General features: G+C 35.9%; 1 protein-coding gene across 1 annotated transcript in view; it reads right to left on the bottom strand.

Annotated features, from left to right (window-relative positions):
* SPAG17 (sperm associated antigen 17) overlaps positions 1-18,976 on the bottom strand; it is a 106,813-nt gene that overhangs the window by 60,223 nt on the left and 27,614 nt on the right. The window contains exons 6-14 of the mRNA XM_085324524.1: positions 16,616-16,810; positions 12,179-12,360; positions 8,613-8,768; positions 7,818-7,899; positions 7,344-7,462; positions 6,282-6,419; positions 6,080-6,193; positions 4,442-4,592; positions 2,543-2,773 (exon numbers count right to left, since the gene is read on the bottom strand). Coding sequence (XP_085180650.1) covers positions 2,543-2,773; positions 4,442-4,592; positions 6,080-6,193; positions 6,282-6,419; positions 7,344-7,462; positions 7,818-7,899; positions 8,613-8,768; positions 12,179-12,360; positions 16,616-16,810 — 1,368 coding nt within the window. The remainder of the gene's footprint in view (positions 1-2,542; positions 2,774-4,441; positions 4,593-6,079; positions 6,194-6,281; positions 6,420-7,343; positions 7,463-7,817; positions 7,900-8,612; positions 8,769-12,178; positions 12,361-16,615; positions 16,811-18,976) is intronic.

The raw sequence follows: 18,976 nt of genomic DNA, 5'->3' as shown, positions 1-18,976 counted from the left end.
CTCTTGATAGAATTTTTTTACAGCCTGACTCAGTGCAGAAGTCAAAAATATTTGATCAAAATTCACATATACAAGAAAAATACTCTTCCTGTGAGAAGATACTCAGGAAAGTATTTGTTTGTATGTGGCTCCATAGCCAGCTTAGCTTCCAGTTGTAGATCTTTAGTCTCTGATTTTACGGGAAATTAGGTCCATTTATTAACTGGTTTTAGAAGATATAAGGAATCCGAAAGCAAAAGTATTCTCCTACTGGCATTAGCTTTTGTGCAGCAGAAGCATTGAAATGTTGACAGCTATGTTTGTAACTACAGTATTCAGTATTGTGACTAATGTAAAAGTAAAATAAACTAACAACAAAAAAGGTTTTCAAAATTCAGAAAAGGGGCAGATAAAGAAGGATTCATTTTGCCTGCTCTAACTTTCTAAAGAAAGGATCCCATCTAGCCTAGTTATCTAGACATCTATATTAGGGCAGGATGGACAACATGATGAATCTAAAGGTATAGCAGCCTAAACTGATCTAATTTCTACCTTCTCCACATCCCAGAAAAATAATTACTTGTTTTATAATACTACTTCTTAGCCAACAATTCTCCTTAAACTAGATCACTACCAGATAAGAGAAATGGACTGGAATAGGTTGCTCAGAGAGACTGTGGAGTCTCCATCCTTGGAAATATTCAAAAGCTGTCTGGATATGATCTAGGTGTTCTAGTGACCCTGCTTGAGTGTGTGGGTGCGTGGGGGGCTGGACTGTGAAACGTCAATTGTGGAAGGAGGAAGGAAAAGGTAGAATCACACAAACATGGTAGTTTAGGGGTGGAAAGGGATGATGGCTCCAAATGTTATCTATGGAGTTGTAGTTACATATTCAGGTTGCAGTAAAACTGGAATTTAAAGAACATGAGATAAATAACCCCCCCAGAGGTACCCTTCTCTTTCCCCTGACCACAGGAGAAGTCTAGACACTTATTTTTAGACAGTCAAAGCCAGGTTGGATAAATCACGTCCATTCTGTATTTACAGATTTTTGCAGAATTTCTGTTCTACAAAACTTGAATCTCAGGTTCATTCCTTATTGTACCATTGCTGCAAAAGCAAGTTTCAGCAGTAAACCTGAACACTGGATATTTGATGTACTTCATTGCAAATACCTTGCAAATCCCAATGGCTTATCTGTCAAGCCTTGAAGACTGATAACACGAGTTCCATTTGCCAGCACTGTAGAAATTTATAAATATTAAAAACAATTTACTTGACAAAAATGATTCTTATTTGCCTTTGCCAGAGCTTTTTTTTTTTTTTTTTACAGTTCCAAAACATCTCCATTTTGGAAATACATGTTTTCTTTATGTAAGAACCTACAGATGAGAATAAGACGTAGGATTTCCAGAAAATTAATTCTGCATTGTCATTGTCTGCAAAGAAGTCTTTTCTATCTCTGATTCTGCTCTCTAAAATGTTGCTGTTCAAATCTGAGTTACAGTTATGTTAGTAGCCACAGTAATAAACTGGTAAAGATATATTAATTTTCCAGATTGCAAACAAAGAAAGTAAAAGAAGCTGATGAAGATAAAATATAGCTCAGACACTCTTAATGATTTTATCTAGAAGTTTTTAACATGTTTATGTCCAAACGTAGAGTCTAATCTGATTATAAAAATAGGATGTTTAAACTTCTAACGTATACCATCAGCTCTACCACACATTAATCTTATTCTGATTTCATCAGTCTCATGCGTTTCAAAAACCTAACATTTATTTCCCATTCCCTGTTACTTCTGAATTTGGAACAAAACTTTGAATTTCAAAACTCTATRCTGAATTGATCTGTGTATGCAAGAAGAGCAAAGCCTGAGAGAAAACAATTTACAGGAGAAGGTAAACATTTATGTATAAGTTGAAAGTATAGCACACCAGTTATATTTTCATTTTCAACTTTTTATACCTTCTAGAGTTCTGATGTGTAAGTTACATATAATTTCCACTAATACTTAATGCCGATAATTATACATACATACATATACATATATATATAAAAACACACACACACACACACACACACACACACATATATATGTATGATAAGCCTAATTAACCTTACACTTCACTTTTGATTTTGACTTTTACTCTGTGGTTCCTACTAAGGTTGTTTAAAGACTCAGCTTCCATTATAACTCATAGGAGCTCTTATTCAGAAAGATATTTAAGTGTGTCTTCAGTCATTTATGTCTCTAAAATATATTTGATCTCATTAGAAAGAAAGTAATTTCCTAGTACATGTTATGCTTCTGTACAGACACTATTTTAAAGAGGTGTGTAAATAAAACATTTAATGTTAGCATACAAAAGACCTAGCTTTTGTCATTATCTACTATACCTGCATAGATATCCAATATATAGACTACACAATATTTAAATGTGGTGATTTGTATGATTTGTACAAAGAAGAAAAATCATAATCTTGTAATAGCAAATGATATGGTAAAGTAAATAGCAGAGTCAAATTCTTCGGGAGTAACATAAATGGAGAGGTTTTTACCAGAGCCTCTTGGAGATTTCCCATTAAGATTCTTTTCCACAAGGAAGAGTTGTCTCAGCTGTCTTGCAAACCTGGCTGGATTATCCCAGGGGATATAAGACACTTCAGAATCACCTCTGAATGTGGACCCAGAGCTCTCCAGGAGACCAGAGTCACTCAGCCCAGTCAGCTTCAGGCTTTCAAAAGTAAACACTTTGAAGGCTCTTTCTACTTCAGCCCAACTCAGAAGTTCTATAAAAGAATTATAATCATTCACTGAAAATGTCCTTATGGTTCAGTAGAAGGTAAATAGAAGACTATGTGAGCTTATTGTTCTTGGCAGTTCTGCAAAAGCCAACAACTTCCTTAATGGTACTGGATCAAATTATGAATGCTACATTTTACACTGTATTCAAAGTCTAATGCATCCCAATTGCAAAATGATAGGCCTAACTATTAATCCATCTTAAATGAAGTGCTTCCTACCTCGGAATACCTCCTGGCTCATTAACTGTATATAAATGATGTTGATTTTAAAATACTGAGTAGACTTTATCAAATCAGATTAACAACTAGCCATTTGAGTTATATTTCATGAAAGGGCTTCCATTATCATTAACATTTTTATTATCTCATGTAACTTCTCAAACCAATTATCAGGTGTTTTTTCTCTTCAGATAGAATTTTACAGGCAGTTTACATAGCATTATGCAAAGTGCAAAGGCAACAGTAAATTGTATTTGTGGTTGAACACACTGTTGTCCATATAAGAACAATAATTATGAGAATTTTAAGGCATTTAGTTCCGTACAAATTATACAAGTATCTTCAGCTTGATATGTTTGATCTTTATATTAGTTAAACACTCAAGAACGTCATACATTTCAAAAATGTTAGATATGTTGTGCCCTGCACAAATCAATCACCTCCTTGATAAGTGCAAAAGTGAAGAAATTACAAGCAAAGTTAACAGTTGGTAGAGTTTGGCTATATAGTATGGTCCAGTGAAGACCATCAAACCTAATGCCCACCAGTTGGCGTGCTATAGCGACACAGAACATCTTAATAGCTAAGACACACCTTCTAAAATGAACACCAACAACTAGAAACAACACACCCAGTGTAAACTAACCAAATGCCTGGGATTTCAGAAATGAATAGMAGGGAAAGCAGCTTCAAATTCTTTGCCTTATATGATGGCATAAATGCAACCAGAGGGATTTGGATTAKATTTCTTAATAGTCATACAGTAAACATTCAAAACTACCAAAGGGTATTTATGCAGTATTTGTGACTGTTTCACAGTGTGTATCATAGTCATATACATATTCCAAGAAGAGGTAACAGAGAAGCAATTATGGTTGAAGAAGTGACTGTATTCTGCTGACTGCATAAAGGGACTATCATAGAAGCCATTTTGTTATTAATATCAGCAACTTGCACAGAATATATTTTGAATGTTACTTCCCAGTACAAATCTTCTTTGTAAGATATATGTGCTTTTCCACAACAAGGGTGTTGTTTAATAAATACAGTGTTTATGTCATTGTCTCCCAAAATGCATTCTGTCTCTTAAGATCAAAATAGCAATTTGTACAAGTACTTCTTTTTCTTTCTCAGAAGTAAAATAAGTGTGTGTATGTKTATGTTTGAATAAATAAGAGAATTATGACATACTGCCAATTCTTAGCCACACAATACTTAATATTGGTATAGCCTTGCACAATAACCATAAACCGAGCTCCAAAGTTAGCCTAACTTCTATGGTAGGCTAAGGTCTAACAAAGAAACTGAAAATTGGGAAATGCTGCACTGGTTTTAGGTAACTGAAAACAATTATCCACAGATTCCTGCTATATAATAGGATCATCAGCCACAACAAAAGAAGAAATAATATCAATAAAAAGAAAATTAATTCACCAGTGGTACAATAATGCATGAGCTCATGAACTCTAGCCAAGCGTTTAGTGTTGTTCTCAGGTGAAGGAAGAGTAAACTGTAGAAGTTCTGTAAGAGGCAGTTTGTCCAACATTTCAYGTTCAATCTTTTCTAGATTTAAGCCCTCTTGGACCTTCAACAGAACAAAAACCAGAATATCAGAGCTGAAGTAAATTTTCACAATAATGAACTTCTAAAAATTAGTTTAGAGTAAATGAGACTCGTTATAGCAAAAGACGTAAGAATGTGCTTAAAAAGTGGGACATAAAYTTGGTCATGTGCTCAGAGTGCTTTACTGAATCATGGTATCAGATATTTTGAGCAGGGAAAATGACAGGCAGAAGAAAATAATTGAGAGAAGGCATAGTCAGTGGATACTTGTTTAAAGATACTTGCCTTTGCTAGCTAGACTCAAAACTTCTGGAATACAGAAATATGTATTAATCTATGCAGACAGGCATCAGGTCCCTTGCATGTATCTTTAAGTTYGTCTGCACTACAGCTCATAGTGAGGAAGATCACAAACAATGTCAGTATGGATTTTAAGGATCTAACTCTTGAGATTTTTTTGAGAATCCTCCAGATTCGTTTTTTTAACATTATGTTTCTGTGTTCTGCATGACTTGCAGCACCTTTTTTCAGGAATATATCTCCCAAATCTGTTTTTTCCTCTATTTCTTCCTCAAACATTGTGCTCTTTCCTGAATTTACTTTGCAGCAAGCATATCATACAAGCACATGTCTGCAAAAAGCATCCACCTTAGTGATTACTCAGTCCTGCCTTTTGCTTGAATACCTTCAATGTGTCAAGTTCTTTTTTTTTTAAATAGTATTTTAATCAATGGTTGTAAAAGTGGTCTACAGTCAAATTGTAATCCGGGAAGCCAGGCAGATGGCCTGCAGCCTACCTGTGAGATCTAGAATTAAATTATCACTTGTATTATCTTCAGAGTATTTTATATTCAATGTTTAATGGTAAAACTGCACCCTGACTTCGGGAAAATTTGAGGAATTCACAGTGGTTTGTTGGTTCAGAAAGTCTGGAAACTTCCACTTTAAAATAATTCTAAAAATGCAGTGATTTCTGAACTTTTCTGCTTATGTTAGGTTTTGTGAGAAACAGCAAAGTCCTGTATATACATTATGCTCCTGCCATTTCAGCCCACCTGAATGCACTTCTTGTATTCACTCACAAACTCAGAACATTTTCTTATATGACTCTACCTCTTGCTATTTATTCTAGGTTAGTTGCTATTTCACAGTTATCAATGTAATAACTCAGTGTCTGTCTCAATTTCATCTGTGTTAGACTAAACTAAACCAAGAGTTCTGTAATAACTCTTGACTGTGCCAAAAGCTAAACTCTCTCATTAGTAGTGTGAATAGATCACTGATGTCAATATAGTCCTCTGTATTTTGTGATCCATGTCCTCTGTCAGTAACAGTAACCTGTTCCATCTCAAACAGATTAAATACAAGTGTTAATGTGCCTATCCAGCAGGAAAAATCTGGGGTATCCTATTCTTCTTTGTAAAAACACCACTCCATCATTCATAGTGCATTAAATATTGACTGCCTGCAGACTTTAGAACTGTTCAGATATGACAGATAGCACTATACCTCCAATAGGTGCAACCGCTGAGCCAGAGTATCATGGTAGTTTAATAAGAGAGGGCCCCTGGGAGTCACAGCCTTTTTTTCACTGTATTTGGAAGAAAAGTGGTCATAGAGATTCTGTTAAATGAGAAAGAGATAGATGCAATTAATGCCAATAATCAGATTTCTTTGTCAATTTAGGAAACAAGCAAAAGACAATACAAACCTTTCTTTCACTGTCAGAAAGTGGAAGAGAAGGAAGGATAGAGGCTATATGGTCTGCAATGGTATGATCTAGTCCGTCTGCCCGGGGCTCTGGTACCATGAGGCTAGGTGGTGTAAGGTCTTCTTCASTTGCAATAACCTAATAGACATGACATATCACAGCTTTTATTACAGTATGAGTGCTGCTCAACTACACTAAAATTACCAAGCAGACCTCATTATAAGTTACATATAAGCTACATGCATATATTCACAAATTTTCTCAGRAAAGAAAATCGTAATACTTTTACACAAGCAACAAAACTGAAATTCTCTGTGTTAGCTCCAAAGATGATGAAAAACACTGAGCTAAATGTGTTCTCCTATTTTTCACTTTTGGAAGGATGAGAGGAAATATATTTCCAATCTGAAAAGTTAAGAATTTTTATTGTACATAGATAATTAAAAACTGACTCCATATCAGATGTTGGATCTTATCTTGAGTGATTCTGCTTGAGTCTATTTTCAGATTATATTGCAAATAAAYTAGTAAATAGAAAGTTAAAAAAGAAAATGTTGAAATTTAATCTCTAAAAGAAGAAAGATTCCTAAATCATTCTGTGGATCATTGTGAACTTGTGCCTGAACTTGACAGAAGTCAGACCTGTCAAGCACAAGCATAAATACATGCCACTTCTAGTAGTAATCTTGCCCTAGATGGGCATCTTTGTATAATGAGTAGAACAGTAAACTTCCAGTATCAATATGATTTTTGCAGCACATGAAAACTTCTTACTGACTCAGCTAAGAAGTGATACCCTTTCCTCATTTGATTATACTGGATCTGCAGTCTTGAAAAAAAATTTTAGGATAACACTGTCTATACAGGGTAAGTGCACAATATGAAAGGAAAGGAAAAAAATCACTTTGAGTTCTAATTCCTGCATATTGAACCTACGTAGTCAGTTCTATGCACATTCTCTTACTTTAGGCTGAAACAGATGAATTCTTCTGTCTTTGATCAATTCACAATAACAGTGCTCAGTTGAATGAACCACATGAATTAATAAGAAAATATTATCACCTGTTCCAACATGCAGTTCAGGATTAAGGGCACAGAAATGCATTCCTCGGGAATCTGACTCAGCAAGTCATTATAATACCTCATGTTGACATAAGTAGCCAGAAAAGAAACTTCTTCCTCTGTTGTAATAAGAGACAGCATATTAAGACAGATTTCTTCAATGACAGTTTGTATTACTGACTGGTTCAACCTTCAGGCAGTTTCTTAAAAACACTAAAAAAGTCCACATCTGCTTTTAAACCCAACTGTGATCAGGAACAGTTAGACAAAGTGATTCTCTAAAGAATTCAGTTATCAGCACTGCAGTTTCCAGGGATTTTCACAAAGTATTCACCCAGAAACTACCCACACAACGTCAAATCACATCTTTAGCTTACTGCACAAATAACTTCAGGTTATTCTGCGTCGTTAGATGAATGAATGGTAAAACACAGTGAACAGCTACAGACCAACACTTTCATCCTTTGCACGTACCCTGTGACAAAATTACTTTTGGCAGAACTTCCTCGGCTTGTCCTTTTTTCTTTGAAGATGTAATCGATGATGCTGGATGTACCTAAAGGAGCAGAAATAGAGTTTGAAAAACTCAGAACCATTGAGGATTGCCACATGTAAATATTTGGGAGAAATTAATTTCATTTAGTTTTGGGTATGTACCCTAGACTAAAAGCTATGCTTTTAAATGGTTGATATTGGGGGAGAAAGATCCCACCTAACTTCTGAAGGGAGGAAGATAGTAAGTTGTAGTTTTATGAATGCTTTAAATAAGCATACAGTAGCACTGCTACAGAACGGAGTAATCCCATTTACTCCCTGAAACTATTTTACATTCCACAAGCCACATTTTTCTGCCTACATAAGCTTTTKTCTACCATGGACAGAATAAGGGAACTGATCTGAGACAGAACTAATAACTTTTTTTGATAGTTAACAGATCCGTAAGAAGATACAGCAGTTCTGTACAAGCACAGTGTTTTTTCAAGACATGAGAATTTGTAAAATACATTCATCAGAAATTAAGTCATTTGATACTTCATGCCAATACCTGTATGATCCTTCAGGTCTTCTTTTTCTGTTTCCCCAATGCTCTGCTATTTTTTTCTGAGGTTTTAAGTGCTGAAGACAAAAGTCCCAACATCATTCCTAACAAATTATGCATAGAGTGATAGTCCAAGCTGAAGTTTTGATTGCAGAATTAAAGTCAGGTAATCCTCTCTAATTATTAGTTATTCTCTACAAGAAGCATGGTAAAACACAAAGGATCCTTACCTCTGTTACAAGGGATTGTGCCAATTTGTTCTTTGATAATGCAGGCACGTTAATAAACTTGGTGTTTTCCAAGTAGTGACAATGCTGTCTTTTCCAATCCAGACAGTCATACATTAAACAAGCAATACTTTCAAACAGTGTAGTGCCAAATACAAGCTACGAAAAAAAGATCAGATGCAAAGGATGAAGTTTGTACAGAAGAGTTGTGTAACTTACTCACATCACTCATTAGTTCTCTAAGCAACAGATCTACAGCTGTTTAAAAATCTTTCAAGAGACTTTTTCTCCACTAATTCTAAATGTTTTGTAGAGTTATTCCAAGAAAACAGGGCCTTATCTTYACCTGCCTCATCATTACCACACCACAGTACAAACTGAGTGCTGCCCAGTTGCTGTAGTTGTATAAAGCCTAACTGAATTTAACAACAGACATTTAAAGTCTGCTGTCTTGTAAGAGAGATGCACATCCTATTTTGGATGGGAAGAAACAGGAGAGGTAACATAAGATACCGAAGCTTCCATATCATATATGCATGTTTCTATTGGTGATCAGCCTAGAGCATATTTGCAATGTCAAACATTCCTCTGCCCTAGAAGGATAAAAGATAAGTAAAAAACTACAAAATCCCTATCAAAGCCATCTTCTACTATTTTCTTCATTGTCATTGCCCTTCTAAAAACAAAGGAAAACCTCAAGAATTCGACTCTGAATTCTAGAGTTGTACAAGTAACAGAACACGACCATACAATCCTAACTTCCAAAGGCAGAAAACTGTATTTGCAAAAATTTGACAATGAAAGAGACAAGGTTACTGAAGTGTTGTACCGTGGATTGCACTGAGGCTTGGAAGGAATAAAAATTTGACACTAACTGTTACTTTGAATCTGAAATGTTTTGTCCATATWCTAAAAATCTGTCTGAAGTCACATGCCTCAGGCTTCAATGGCTTTAACTGGCCATATTCTTTTGCACATCTTAAACATTACAGAAAAGATGGAATGATGGCGATTTTAGACAACTACTGTTCACAATCTATTACAACAAGACCATTTTGCTTTCATGAAAGCAAGGGAAGTCTCTTGGATTARGAAGTTTGCCTATAAAATGCTCATACCTTGCACAGTTTGAAAACATGAGAACAAACCCATAAAAATATGACAAAAGTATATTCTTTTGTATTTTCTTCTTTTTTTCTTACTACAATTACTGTAGTGTATGTTTTTCTTCCTTTCCTCCCAGAGAGCTATGATAAAGACAAATATAAAAATGGATGGTGCTATGTAAAATCTAATGAGAGTGGCTGGAGAGCTGCTAATGGCAGTAACAGAGATTAGTTAAACCCAACTGCCGTCACAGCAGCATCAGGTTAAAAAACGGGAATCACAACCACAGGATACAGGATACAAAAAAATGAAACTTCAGAAGAAAAACAGCTAGTCAGAGAAGCTAATGCCAATGATATCTTTGGCCAAGAGCCTTAAGAATTATTTATGGTAACTTTTGATGTATATTTTTGGTTTTGGACTCCTTCCACATGACAAGAATGGTGGCATTCAGTGACAATAAGAAAGAATTAATTACATTGCTTTTACTTGACTCACTCCGGATTGCCTGTGTTGTATATAAGCTTGACGCAATCACTTGCTCAAGGACTATAAAAATGACTAACATTGGATGTCTCAGTTTTAAGTTTTCTAAAATGAACTCCAGTGAGGAAGCACAACTGCCTTTAAGTGCTTAACTCAGGTTAAATATATAACTGATCCTTAAGTATCAAGCATCTGCTTTCTCATACTCAGGCTCTCTTTATGGCATTTCAAAACAAGCACACCAAACCATTGATCATTTATGAAATAGTTGTCTCAGTTYTCATGGCATTTAAAGACTAGAGAAGACATTTGGGAGAGAGGTTCTAAGTGTAGGACTTTCAGAGTTAATATTCTTAYATCTTTGTTTTTACAGCTCAATGCTCCTCTGAAAAATGGATGGGGTGGTATAGAAACCTTCCATTTATTTCTATCACTTACAAGTGATTATTAGAGCATGTGAAAAATGTAACTTTCTAGAGTGTTTTGAAYGCACAATCTTCTAAACTAAATAATAAATTTTACAGATTCAATTTGTTTGCTCTCTCCTCTAAACAGACACAGAGGCTCATAAAAAGAGTCCTTTGAGCCTATGAGTGGCACTTGGACAAAGATGACTATTTTTGGAAATATTTTCCTTTCTAAATACATGAAATCTGAAAAAAAAGAGATTACTTTATAATACTCTATCATTTTTATATAAGATGTCTAACAATGTCACATGAATTCTCCTGTGTATCTTGATCTTCAGAGATGTATCAAGCTAGAACAGACGTACTCTATTCACGCGTGATTTCATGACCTGTGTTCTTCTCAACTATTTCTTTAAAGATTTACAAATGTGCCTACTTTAGAGCCCTATTGAATTCTGAGTTACAAAAGAATGTGAAATCATAACTAAAACCTTTTAGAACAATTTCAGTGACAGATAATTTTTCTCTTCTGTTTCAGTAAGGATAACTGCTCACAGGACATTCTTAAGCAGCAACAATCCTCTAGAAGAGGATAGACTGGATTAAAGAACTTCCTTCTGAAAACAGGCTTCATATTTTAAGAYCACATCGATCATATAATGGCAATTCTACATGCTTCCACAGTTGAGGCATTTTTAATTAATGTCTTAGAAACCACTGTGGATTTAGCCAAATTCAGTTCTGATCCCTTCAGGATCAAGGGTACTTCCTAGCTCACAAGATTGTTTACATACAAGATTTAATACACTATAAATAAATGTTCAGAGTCTGTAGTCTGTCTTTAACCCTAATACTAGAAACCACAAATAAAGTAGGATAAGTTATAGAATGTTGCTTTATTTTGTTTTAGCAGTTTATGTTTTTTACTGCTGCCATTGTAGACTGTAAGGCACTGGACCCTTTCACCTTGCCACACTTCAGATCCTAGGCTGGARAATATTTCTAATGGTTCACTTTCTCTGCCAGTAGTAATGGTCCTGACTCCCCAGGCTACAGTAAGCAATAAACCAGAGGCATGCTTTGGGTAGGACAAAAGGAAAGGACTAAAACAATAGCTATATCAAACACTGTTCTTGCATTCATTTTAATTTGTTCTCATGACTTCTTTGACATTCAAGTAAGCAGAACTGCTGTGAGGTGTATAAAAATATAATTTTTGTGTTATTTCATACCAACATCAGACTCTCTTACAAAATTCAAATTGAGTCTATGTGAAGATGCTGAATTTATTTAATTCTTCAAACTGTTTATAACTCTACTGCTATGACCTCCAGTGTTCAGAATCTGCAAGTCAGGTATTTTTATTCAAAGTACCCCTTGTGAATACATGCTGAATAAACTTGATGGATACATGATAAAACATTTTTATTCAAAATTACAACTATACTAACTATTCTGGTTCTGCTTCATAGATGACTAAGTTCGAATTCCCGCCATTCCTAAATTGATGCTAAATATTACAAACCCCGAAGTGTGCGACACACTGTGATAGAGCAATCCACTGACCAGCATTTCACTGTCAGACCAATTAGGGGGAAAGGAGTTCTCCTTTACTAGGTGATGAAGTCTGGCAATATCGAAGAGACTTGATCCATGCTTTCCACTGTTCAGAATTGGCTCCAAGTATTTCCAAAATGTTTCCAGGTCTTTGATAGCTTCATCCCTCTTTCTTTTCTCTGCTTCTACAACTAAAATGTGTGAGTATTAGATAAATTAGGGTACAAAGTTTCCTCTTCACAGAAAGTATAGATTGTGCGTTAGTCTTCTGTAAGTACTGTTAAAATATTCACATTCTCACAGTCTCAGAAAAAAACTGTTGGGTTTAAAGACTTTCAGGAAGAAGAACCCTCAATAAAACATGGCAATTCTTTTAGAAAAAACAAACAAACAAACAAACAAAAATGTTTTAAATCTAGGAAATATAAAAATCCTAAATTGCCCTTTTCAAAACTGCCAGCACCAACTTTGGCCAAACCGCTCTTTAAGTATAGGGTAAGCAAGCCTTACTATTACCATTTTATTGAAAAAAAAAAAGAAAAAGATTAAAGTACAATACGGCTATGAATAGTGAGTCTATAAATCATATGGTTTCCATTTTTATTGCACTGTAATGATCAATTTTCAAAGGTGCTCTGAATACAGAGAAAAATAATGTTCCCTCTTAATGCCAGTCATAAGGCCAACCACTCTGGAATTCAAGAATCAATAATACTTTTAACAGTCTAATTTTAAGAGATGTAGGGACACTAAACCTGCAGCAATTTGCTTTGATTTGGACTTGTGGGTGCTCAGCACTTCCAAAATCTAAGTATTAAGGCCAAATATATCACTTGTATAATTCCAGTGACCCCATGGGTTTAAAATGAAACAACTCAGTGAGGCTGTATATTCTTCCAAAAACGCTGACCTCTTTAAGGTTTTCAAAGTTAGGTATGCCTTCTGTAGCAACCATCAAAAATGATGGCTAATTAACTTATAAAACAGCTGTATCATGACTCTAAAGATATGTATCATTAAGTGACTCCAGAAACAAGGTAGAAGGCCTGGGAACTCTGCCAAAACGTTCTGTAGGTAGAAGAAATTCACATGAGTTCAAGGGGAGGCTGAATAAGTACTTGGAAAATAAATAAAATAAGTCCACTGAGGATTACTAAAAAGAAAAAAACATTAGGATCAGGAAAATCCCCTGACCTGAAAATAGCTGGAAGCCACACGTGGTGGTGGGAGGACGGGGGGAGAATAGGAGGGGAAGTTTCACACATGCTTTTCCTATCATTCTTTTCCCTTTCCTATTGCTTCCTTTCCTTTCCTTTATTCTTTTCCTATTATTCCTTTAYTCTTCTTCAAGCATCACTTCATGGCCACTTATAGAGATAGAAACTGGGGAYAGATGGTCACTTGACCCTGAAGAGTTCTGTGCTCCTAACTGCTCATCACAATCTCTTCATTGTTTTAAGTGCCTCATGAACCACATTCTGTAATTCAGGACAATACCTCATCTATAGCAACGTTCCCAAACATGGTTTTGAAAGCCTGTCTTAGCAGTGTAACAGTATCGAGGGCTGCTCAGCCASAGATCAACCTCCTAGTGTTATTTGAACCAAACGTGAATGGCACCGTGCTAGTAACACCATAGACAGAAAGTCCTGTTTTACAGGAGAAGAATGATGTTTTACTAACTCTGGCTCAYAGTTTAATTAATAACAAACACATGAAAATAGATTTAAGAATTGAGTTTTCTCCTTCATGAAACATTACAGCTTCCCAGGATCAATCACTCACATTGCTGTGGGCCTTGAATACTGCCCCATCCTCATTCTTATGCCTGTTCTAAGGTATTTCTTTCCTAAAGTAGGCTTTCTCCATGTAAACCTTGGAACAAATTAAAGCTTTCGTAAGCAACCCCAGAAGAAGCTACAGGAGTTGGGAGATATTGTCARTGAAGACGAGAGTTGGGACAACTCTGAAGAACTGAATGACCCTGAAATATTCAGTGAAAGAAATGAGAAAGTATTCAACTGTATACTGCCTGATTTTGGATGAAAAAAACACATTTATAATCATATTAATTGAAAATGTTAGAAGAGAAGCATCAGGTATATACTAATAAATCACATAGCAATTCTGTACCACCACTGTGAAAACAGGACTCCTAGTATCACTCTAAATGTGTGGTTGATCCTAGCTACTTCCAGCAGACAGACAACAATCAATTCCATTATGTCAGGCTGACAAACTGCTCTCAGTTATGAACATTAACTCGCAAAAAAGCTGAATTAATAGTGGAAAAGCTAGTTGAGTCATTAGAGGAATAGAAAACTAACCATATAAAAGGATTCTAATAGTGCTCAACTTAGTAACGTCATAAAATGAAAACTATTAGACACCAGGGAARGAAAAAATCATGAAAGCTGTACTCCATTCTGCATGGCTTGTGAATATTCAACCTCACCTGTGGAAAGTTTCTTCTTGCTGAATTAGATATTCCCTATTGCAACTTAAACCTTTCACTTTCTACCCTAGCCCTTTATATAAATGAAGCCTTGTCATGTCTGCCCCAACTCCATTCAGCCTTCTCTTTTTGAACTTAAGGATAACARCTTATTCCATTTTTTTCCGTAGGTCAGGTTCTAGGGATCACTAATCACTTTGCCATGATTTGGAATCTTCTGACTGACACACATTTCTTCTGAGGTCCTGTCTCACTGTTGAGTTTTATGATAARGTAACTTCAGAAGAGTCTTGCCAGCAGGTCAAGGGAGGTGATCCTGCCCCTCTACTCAGACCTGGTGAGGCCTCATCTCGAGTACTGTGTCCAGTTCTGGGCTCCCCAGTACAAGAGAGACATGGAGCTACTGGAGAGAGTCCAGCATAGGGCTAYGAAGATGATCAGAGGGCTGGAGCACCTGCCCTACAAGGAAAGGCTGTGAGAACTGGGCCTGTTTAGCCTGGGGAAGAGAAGACTGAGGGGGGATCTTATCAATGTGCATAAGTACCTGAAGGGAGGGTGTCAAGGGGACGGGGACAAACTCTTTTCAGTTGCCCTGTGTGACAGGACAAGAGGCAATGGGCAGAAATTGAACCACAGGAAGTTCCGCCTGAACGTGAGGGGGAATTTCTTCACTGTGAGAGTGATGGAGCACTGGAACAGGTTGCCCAGAGAGGTTGTGGAGTCTCCTCCTCTGGAGATATTCAAGGCCCGCCTGGATGCAACGCTGTCTAGCATGCTCTAGGTGACCCTGCTGAGCAGGGAGGTTGGACTAGATGATYTCCAGAGGTTCCTTCCAACCTTACCGATTCTGTGATTCTACGATTCTATGATTTTTTAGGCCTCTCATGTATAATTTGCAGATGGTATTTTTTTTTAGTGGTATAGTGATATTGCTGACTTATGTTCAATTKACAGAGCCAACATAATAGCTTATCTTACAGACATGTCACCTAGCCAGCTGTTTCCCAGMCGGTATTTGTGCATTTAATTATTCCTGTATAAACATACTATCTCATAGCTGTCTGTATTAAACAGAATCGTCTTCTGTCCAATCATTATTCTCCATTTTGCCAAAATCATTTTGCATTTGAATCACATACTCTTATTCCATYAGCAGTGACAATATCAAATAGCACCATATTCAGCACAAATTCTCTTGGAACTCCATTTGAGGCATCCTTCTATTTTCACAGTACACCTTCAACAGCCACTCTTCAGAGGCTAAAATTTTCTGAAGTGCACCTACTACGTATTTATTTTCAYCTAGACTACCCTGCTCACTGTGGGTCCACGCAATAGCCTTAAAAGCTTTACTAAAATCAAAATATATTATGTGTACTACTTCTCCTCTGCTCAACAGAGTCACTACTTCACTGTGTAAAGAAATTAAATCTTTCCTGACATGATCTGTTCTTGAACAACATACAGTAGTTGTTACTTATCTCCTCATTTTTCTTTTAACTGGTTATAAATCATTTGTTCCAGTATTTTTGCAGAAACAGAAATTAAGCTGATTACAATCCCCTGGGTATTTGTGGTCCTTCCCTTCTTCTTCCCAGCTCTTTTTCCACTATCTTACTTGTCCTTTGAGCTTTTAAATACAAATGAGAATGGCAGGCAGATCTTTAAATAGGACACAATTAAATTCATCTGAATCAGCTGATCTGAAAACTTCTCCATCTTACTTAAGTTCTGAGAGTGTTTTTTATACTTGAGTAAGTTAAAGTTTTTTACTTAAGTGATACTCAGTTATTCTATCAGTTCCTTCACAGTTTGAAGTTGAAGTCTAGTATTAATTGTGCTTAATTACAACCATCACCTGTTGCAACTAGCATTTGCAGTGAAGAAATATTAACTCTCCACACTGCACGTATCAACGGTCTTAACAAGAAATAAAATATTCCTCTTTCTGAACAAATTTTGTAAAATATACGTTCTTATCACAAGATTACCTTCAGGTGAAAGTAAAGATTCTTCTTGAASTTTAGCCTCTTCCAAGTATGTCTGCAGTGGTTCATAATTCTCAGAAGAAATCCTAATTACACTTGAAACATTAATCCCAAGTTCAGACAGCACAGGCAGTAGYTGAGGGTTGTGGAAATCCAAAATTATAAAGTAATGATGTGCACCATCATCTGGTTCATCATCTATTCAAAACAAAACAAATGCAGATTAGAGCAAGAGCATTTAACAGCTACACAAAATTCTGTTTTATCTCAACTATAAAGGTATACTACAAACTAAGATCACAGAAACAGTTCTTTTATAACCTCATTCACATAATTTCACATAATCTTAAAAAATTATATTTGTTATTATATTTACTATATTTATAATTAACAGAATCCAGCAGAAAGAATACAAGTTGGGAAGGAAAAAATTGTTTGGAGAAGCACCAGGAAATAAATGTGTGCTCATTGTGGCAAGAATGCTAGCTGTAGTTGCAACATTTTCTGCAACTGGTTCTCTTTAAGGAAAAGCCAGTATGTTCTGAGGGTAGTTTAAGCTATCCTATTTCATCCAGTATGAAATTGGACAGGGATCTCAGTCACAGACACAGACATACAGTAAGTTACTGCATTTTAGCTGAGAGATGATATCACTTATAATTGCTCTCTATCTAGTAAGTCCATGTTTGCTAGATGGACTCCTTGTCAAAACCCCAGAGCTCATAATACCAACTCACACTAGTCCTTCTGGTWGGCAAGGGACATATTCAAATTTATCCTCATGTGCAGATGAGAAGTTCCATGGAGTGGCTACTTTGTTTARGTTTACTATTTCTGTAGAAATATGCACAGTAAATCGAAAATATTTCAAGTTTTAGCTATCAAAGCAAAAGATTAAGCATTTTATCATGTAAGAGGAAACAAGTCCTCTAAAAGCTTGACTCTTGTCTAAATTAATTGGGTAGATTCCCTTCACAGTCCATGGAGACTATGTTTCAGATGATTTAATTCATCCTACATGGATATCTATTTTAAGAAAAGGGAAATTGCTTACTACAGTTCCTGTATCACTCCACTGATTGTGGAACATACACAATTAGCTCAGAYTATCCCGAGATGGCTAGTGTTCATTAACACTGCTCACTTAAAAACCCTTCAACCACCCCTCAACTCATGGGACTTACTCCTCAAGAATTGTTCCTTCTTGCTGCAGAAAGCTGATTCTGGACTACAATCTCAAAATATACCTGTGGGCTCCCTGATTCAATTCAAGGGAAAGCATTTACAGGCCACTGTTGTTGGAGGGATAAACACAGTGTTTTCTGAGAACTTTCCTCCCTTTTCTGTTAAGCTTACTAATTAAAGAAGACTTATTGTAGTATATTTTCAATGAGTTCTCGCAAACTATAGATATAAACACAGTAATTAAAAGAATCTGGGAGTATGTAAGCATTGATATTCCAACAATTATTTGGGATTTCTATTTTTCACTATTGCACTGTTTTTTTACAGTTAAATTACAGCTCTCCAAGACTCTTCTCAAATAGCAAAATATGTTGTAACATGTGACAAAATTGAGAAGTTTTACAAAAGAAATATTATAAAAGCCAGCAATTGCACAACAATTCCACAATATACAGTACTGGCATTTTCTAGAGATCAATTGTGACATTACTGCTACATCAAAATAGGACATGGTACATTGAGAAAGCTGCCTCATCAACCACCATTTCCACTACGCTGTTCACTCTCAAGGTTAACTTCATCACAACATACTGAACTGATACAGCTATTTCAGAAACGAAAATGTCACTAAGCCCTCTGAACCACAGAAGTGTTTAACTCCAATATAATCCACAGGAAGGGAGAACGTATGATTAATAGAAAAATAAATCAGCAGCTGAAAAAAGCTAAATCACATAACATGGAGAAATTCAGACCATTAGGGATTTGCATTTTCTGAGAAAAAATAAAAACTTTTAAGCATAGAAGCAARAATTTATCCCATAAGGCAAGAGAACAAGGAAATAAGGGTGAGAAAATAAYAGTACGGGTTTTCATTGCTTCCTTGTTGGGGGAGGGAGGGCATAGAGAAATGTTCCTTTTATAAAGGGAATTCTGTATATTGGTAGCTCCTGTCTACTCCCACTTTTTTTGCACGTGTTACTCTAATGCCTACACTGTCTGTATCCCAGACTCCTGTGTTATTTCTGCAAGGAAGCTACTCAGCCATAAAAGGATAAGGAGTGCCAAGAACTGCCAGAATCCTACACAGAAAAGACAGAATACAACCTTAAGTGGCATAAACATTTTTTATTTAACCAGATGAAACCCACCAAAAGAGTTTGATTTATTAAAAAAAAA

Source organism: Rhea americana, unplaced genomic scaffold (genome assembly GCF_003343005.1).
Source record: "Rhea americana isolate MKP2758 unplaced genomic scaffold, rheAme1 scaffold_92, whole genome shotgun sequence".
Lineage (NCBI taxonomy): Eukaryota > Metazoa > Chordata > Aves > Rheiformes > Rheidae > Rhea > Rhea americana.
The sequence above is the reverse complement of the archived record's forward strand: the minus strand, read 5'-3'. Positions and strand labels throughout refer to the sequence as shown.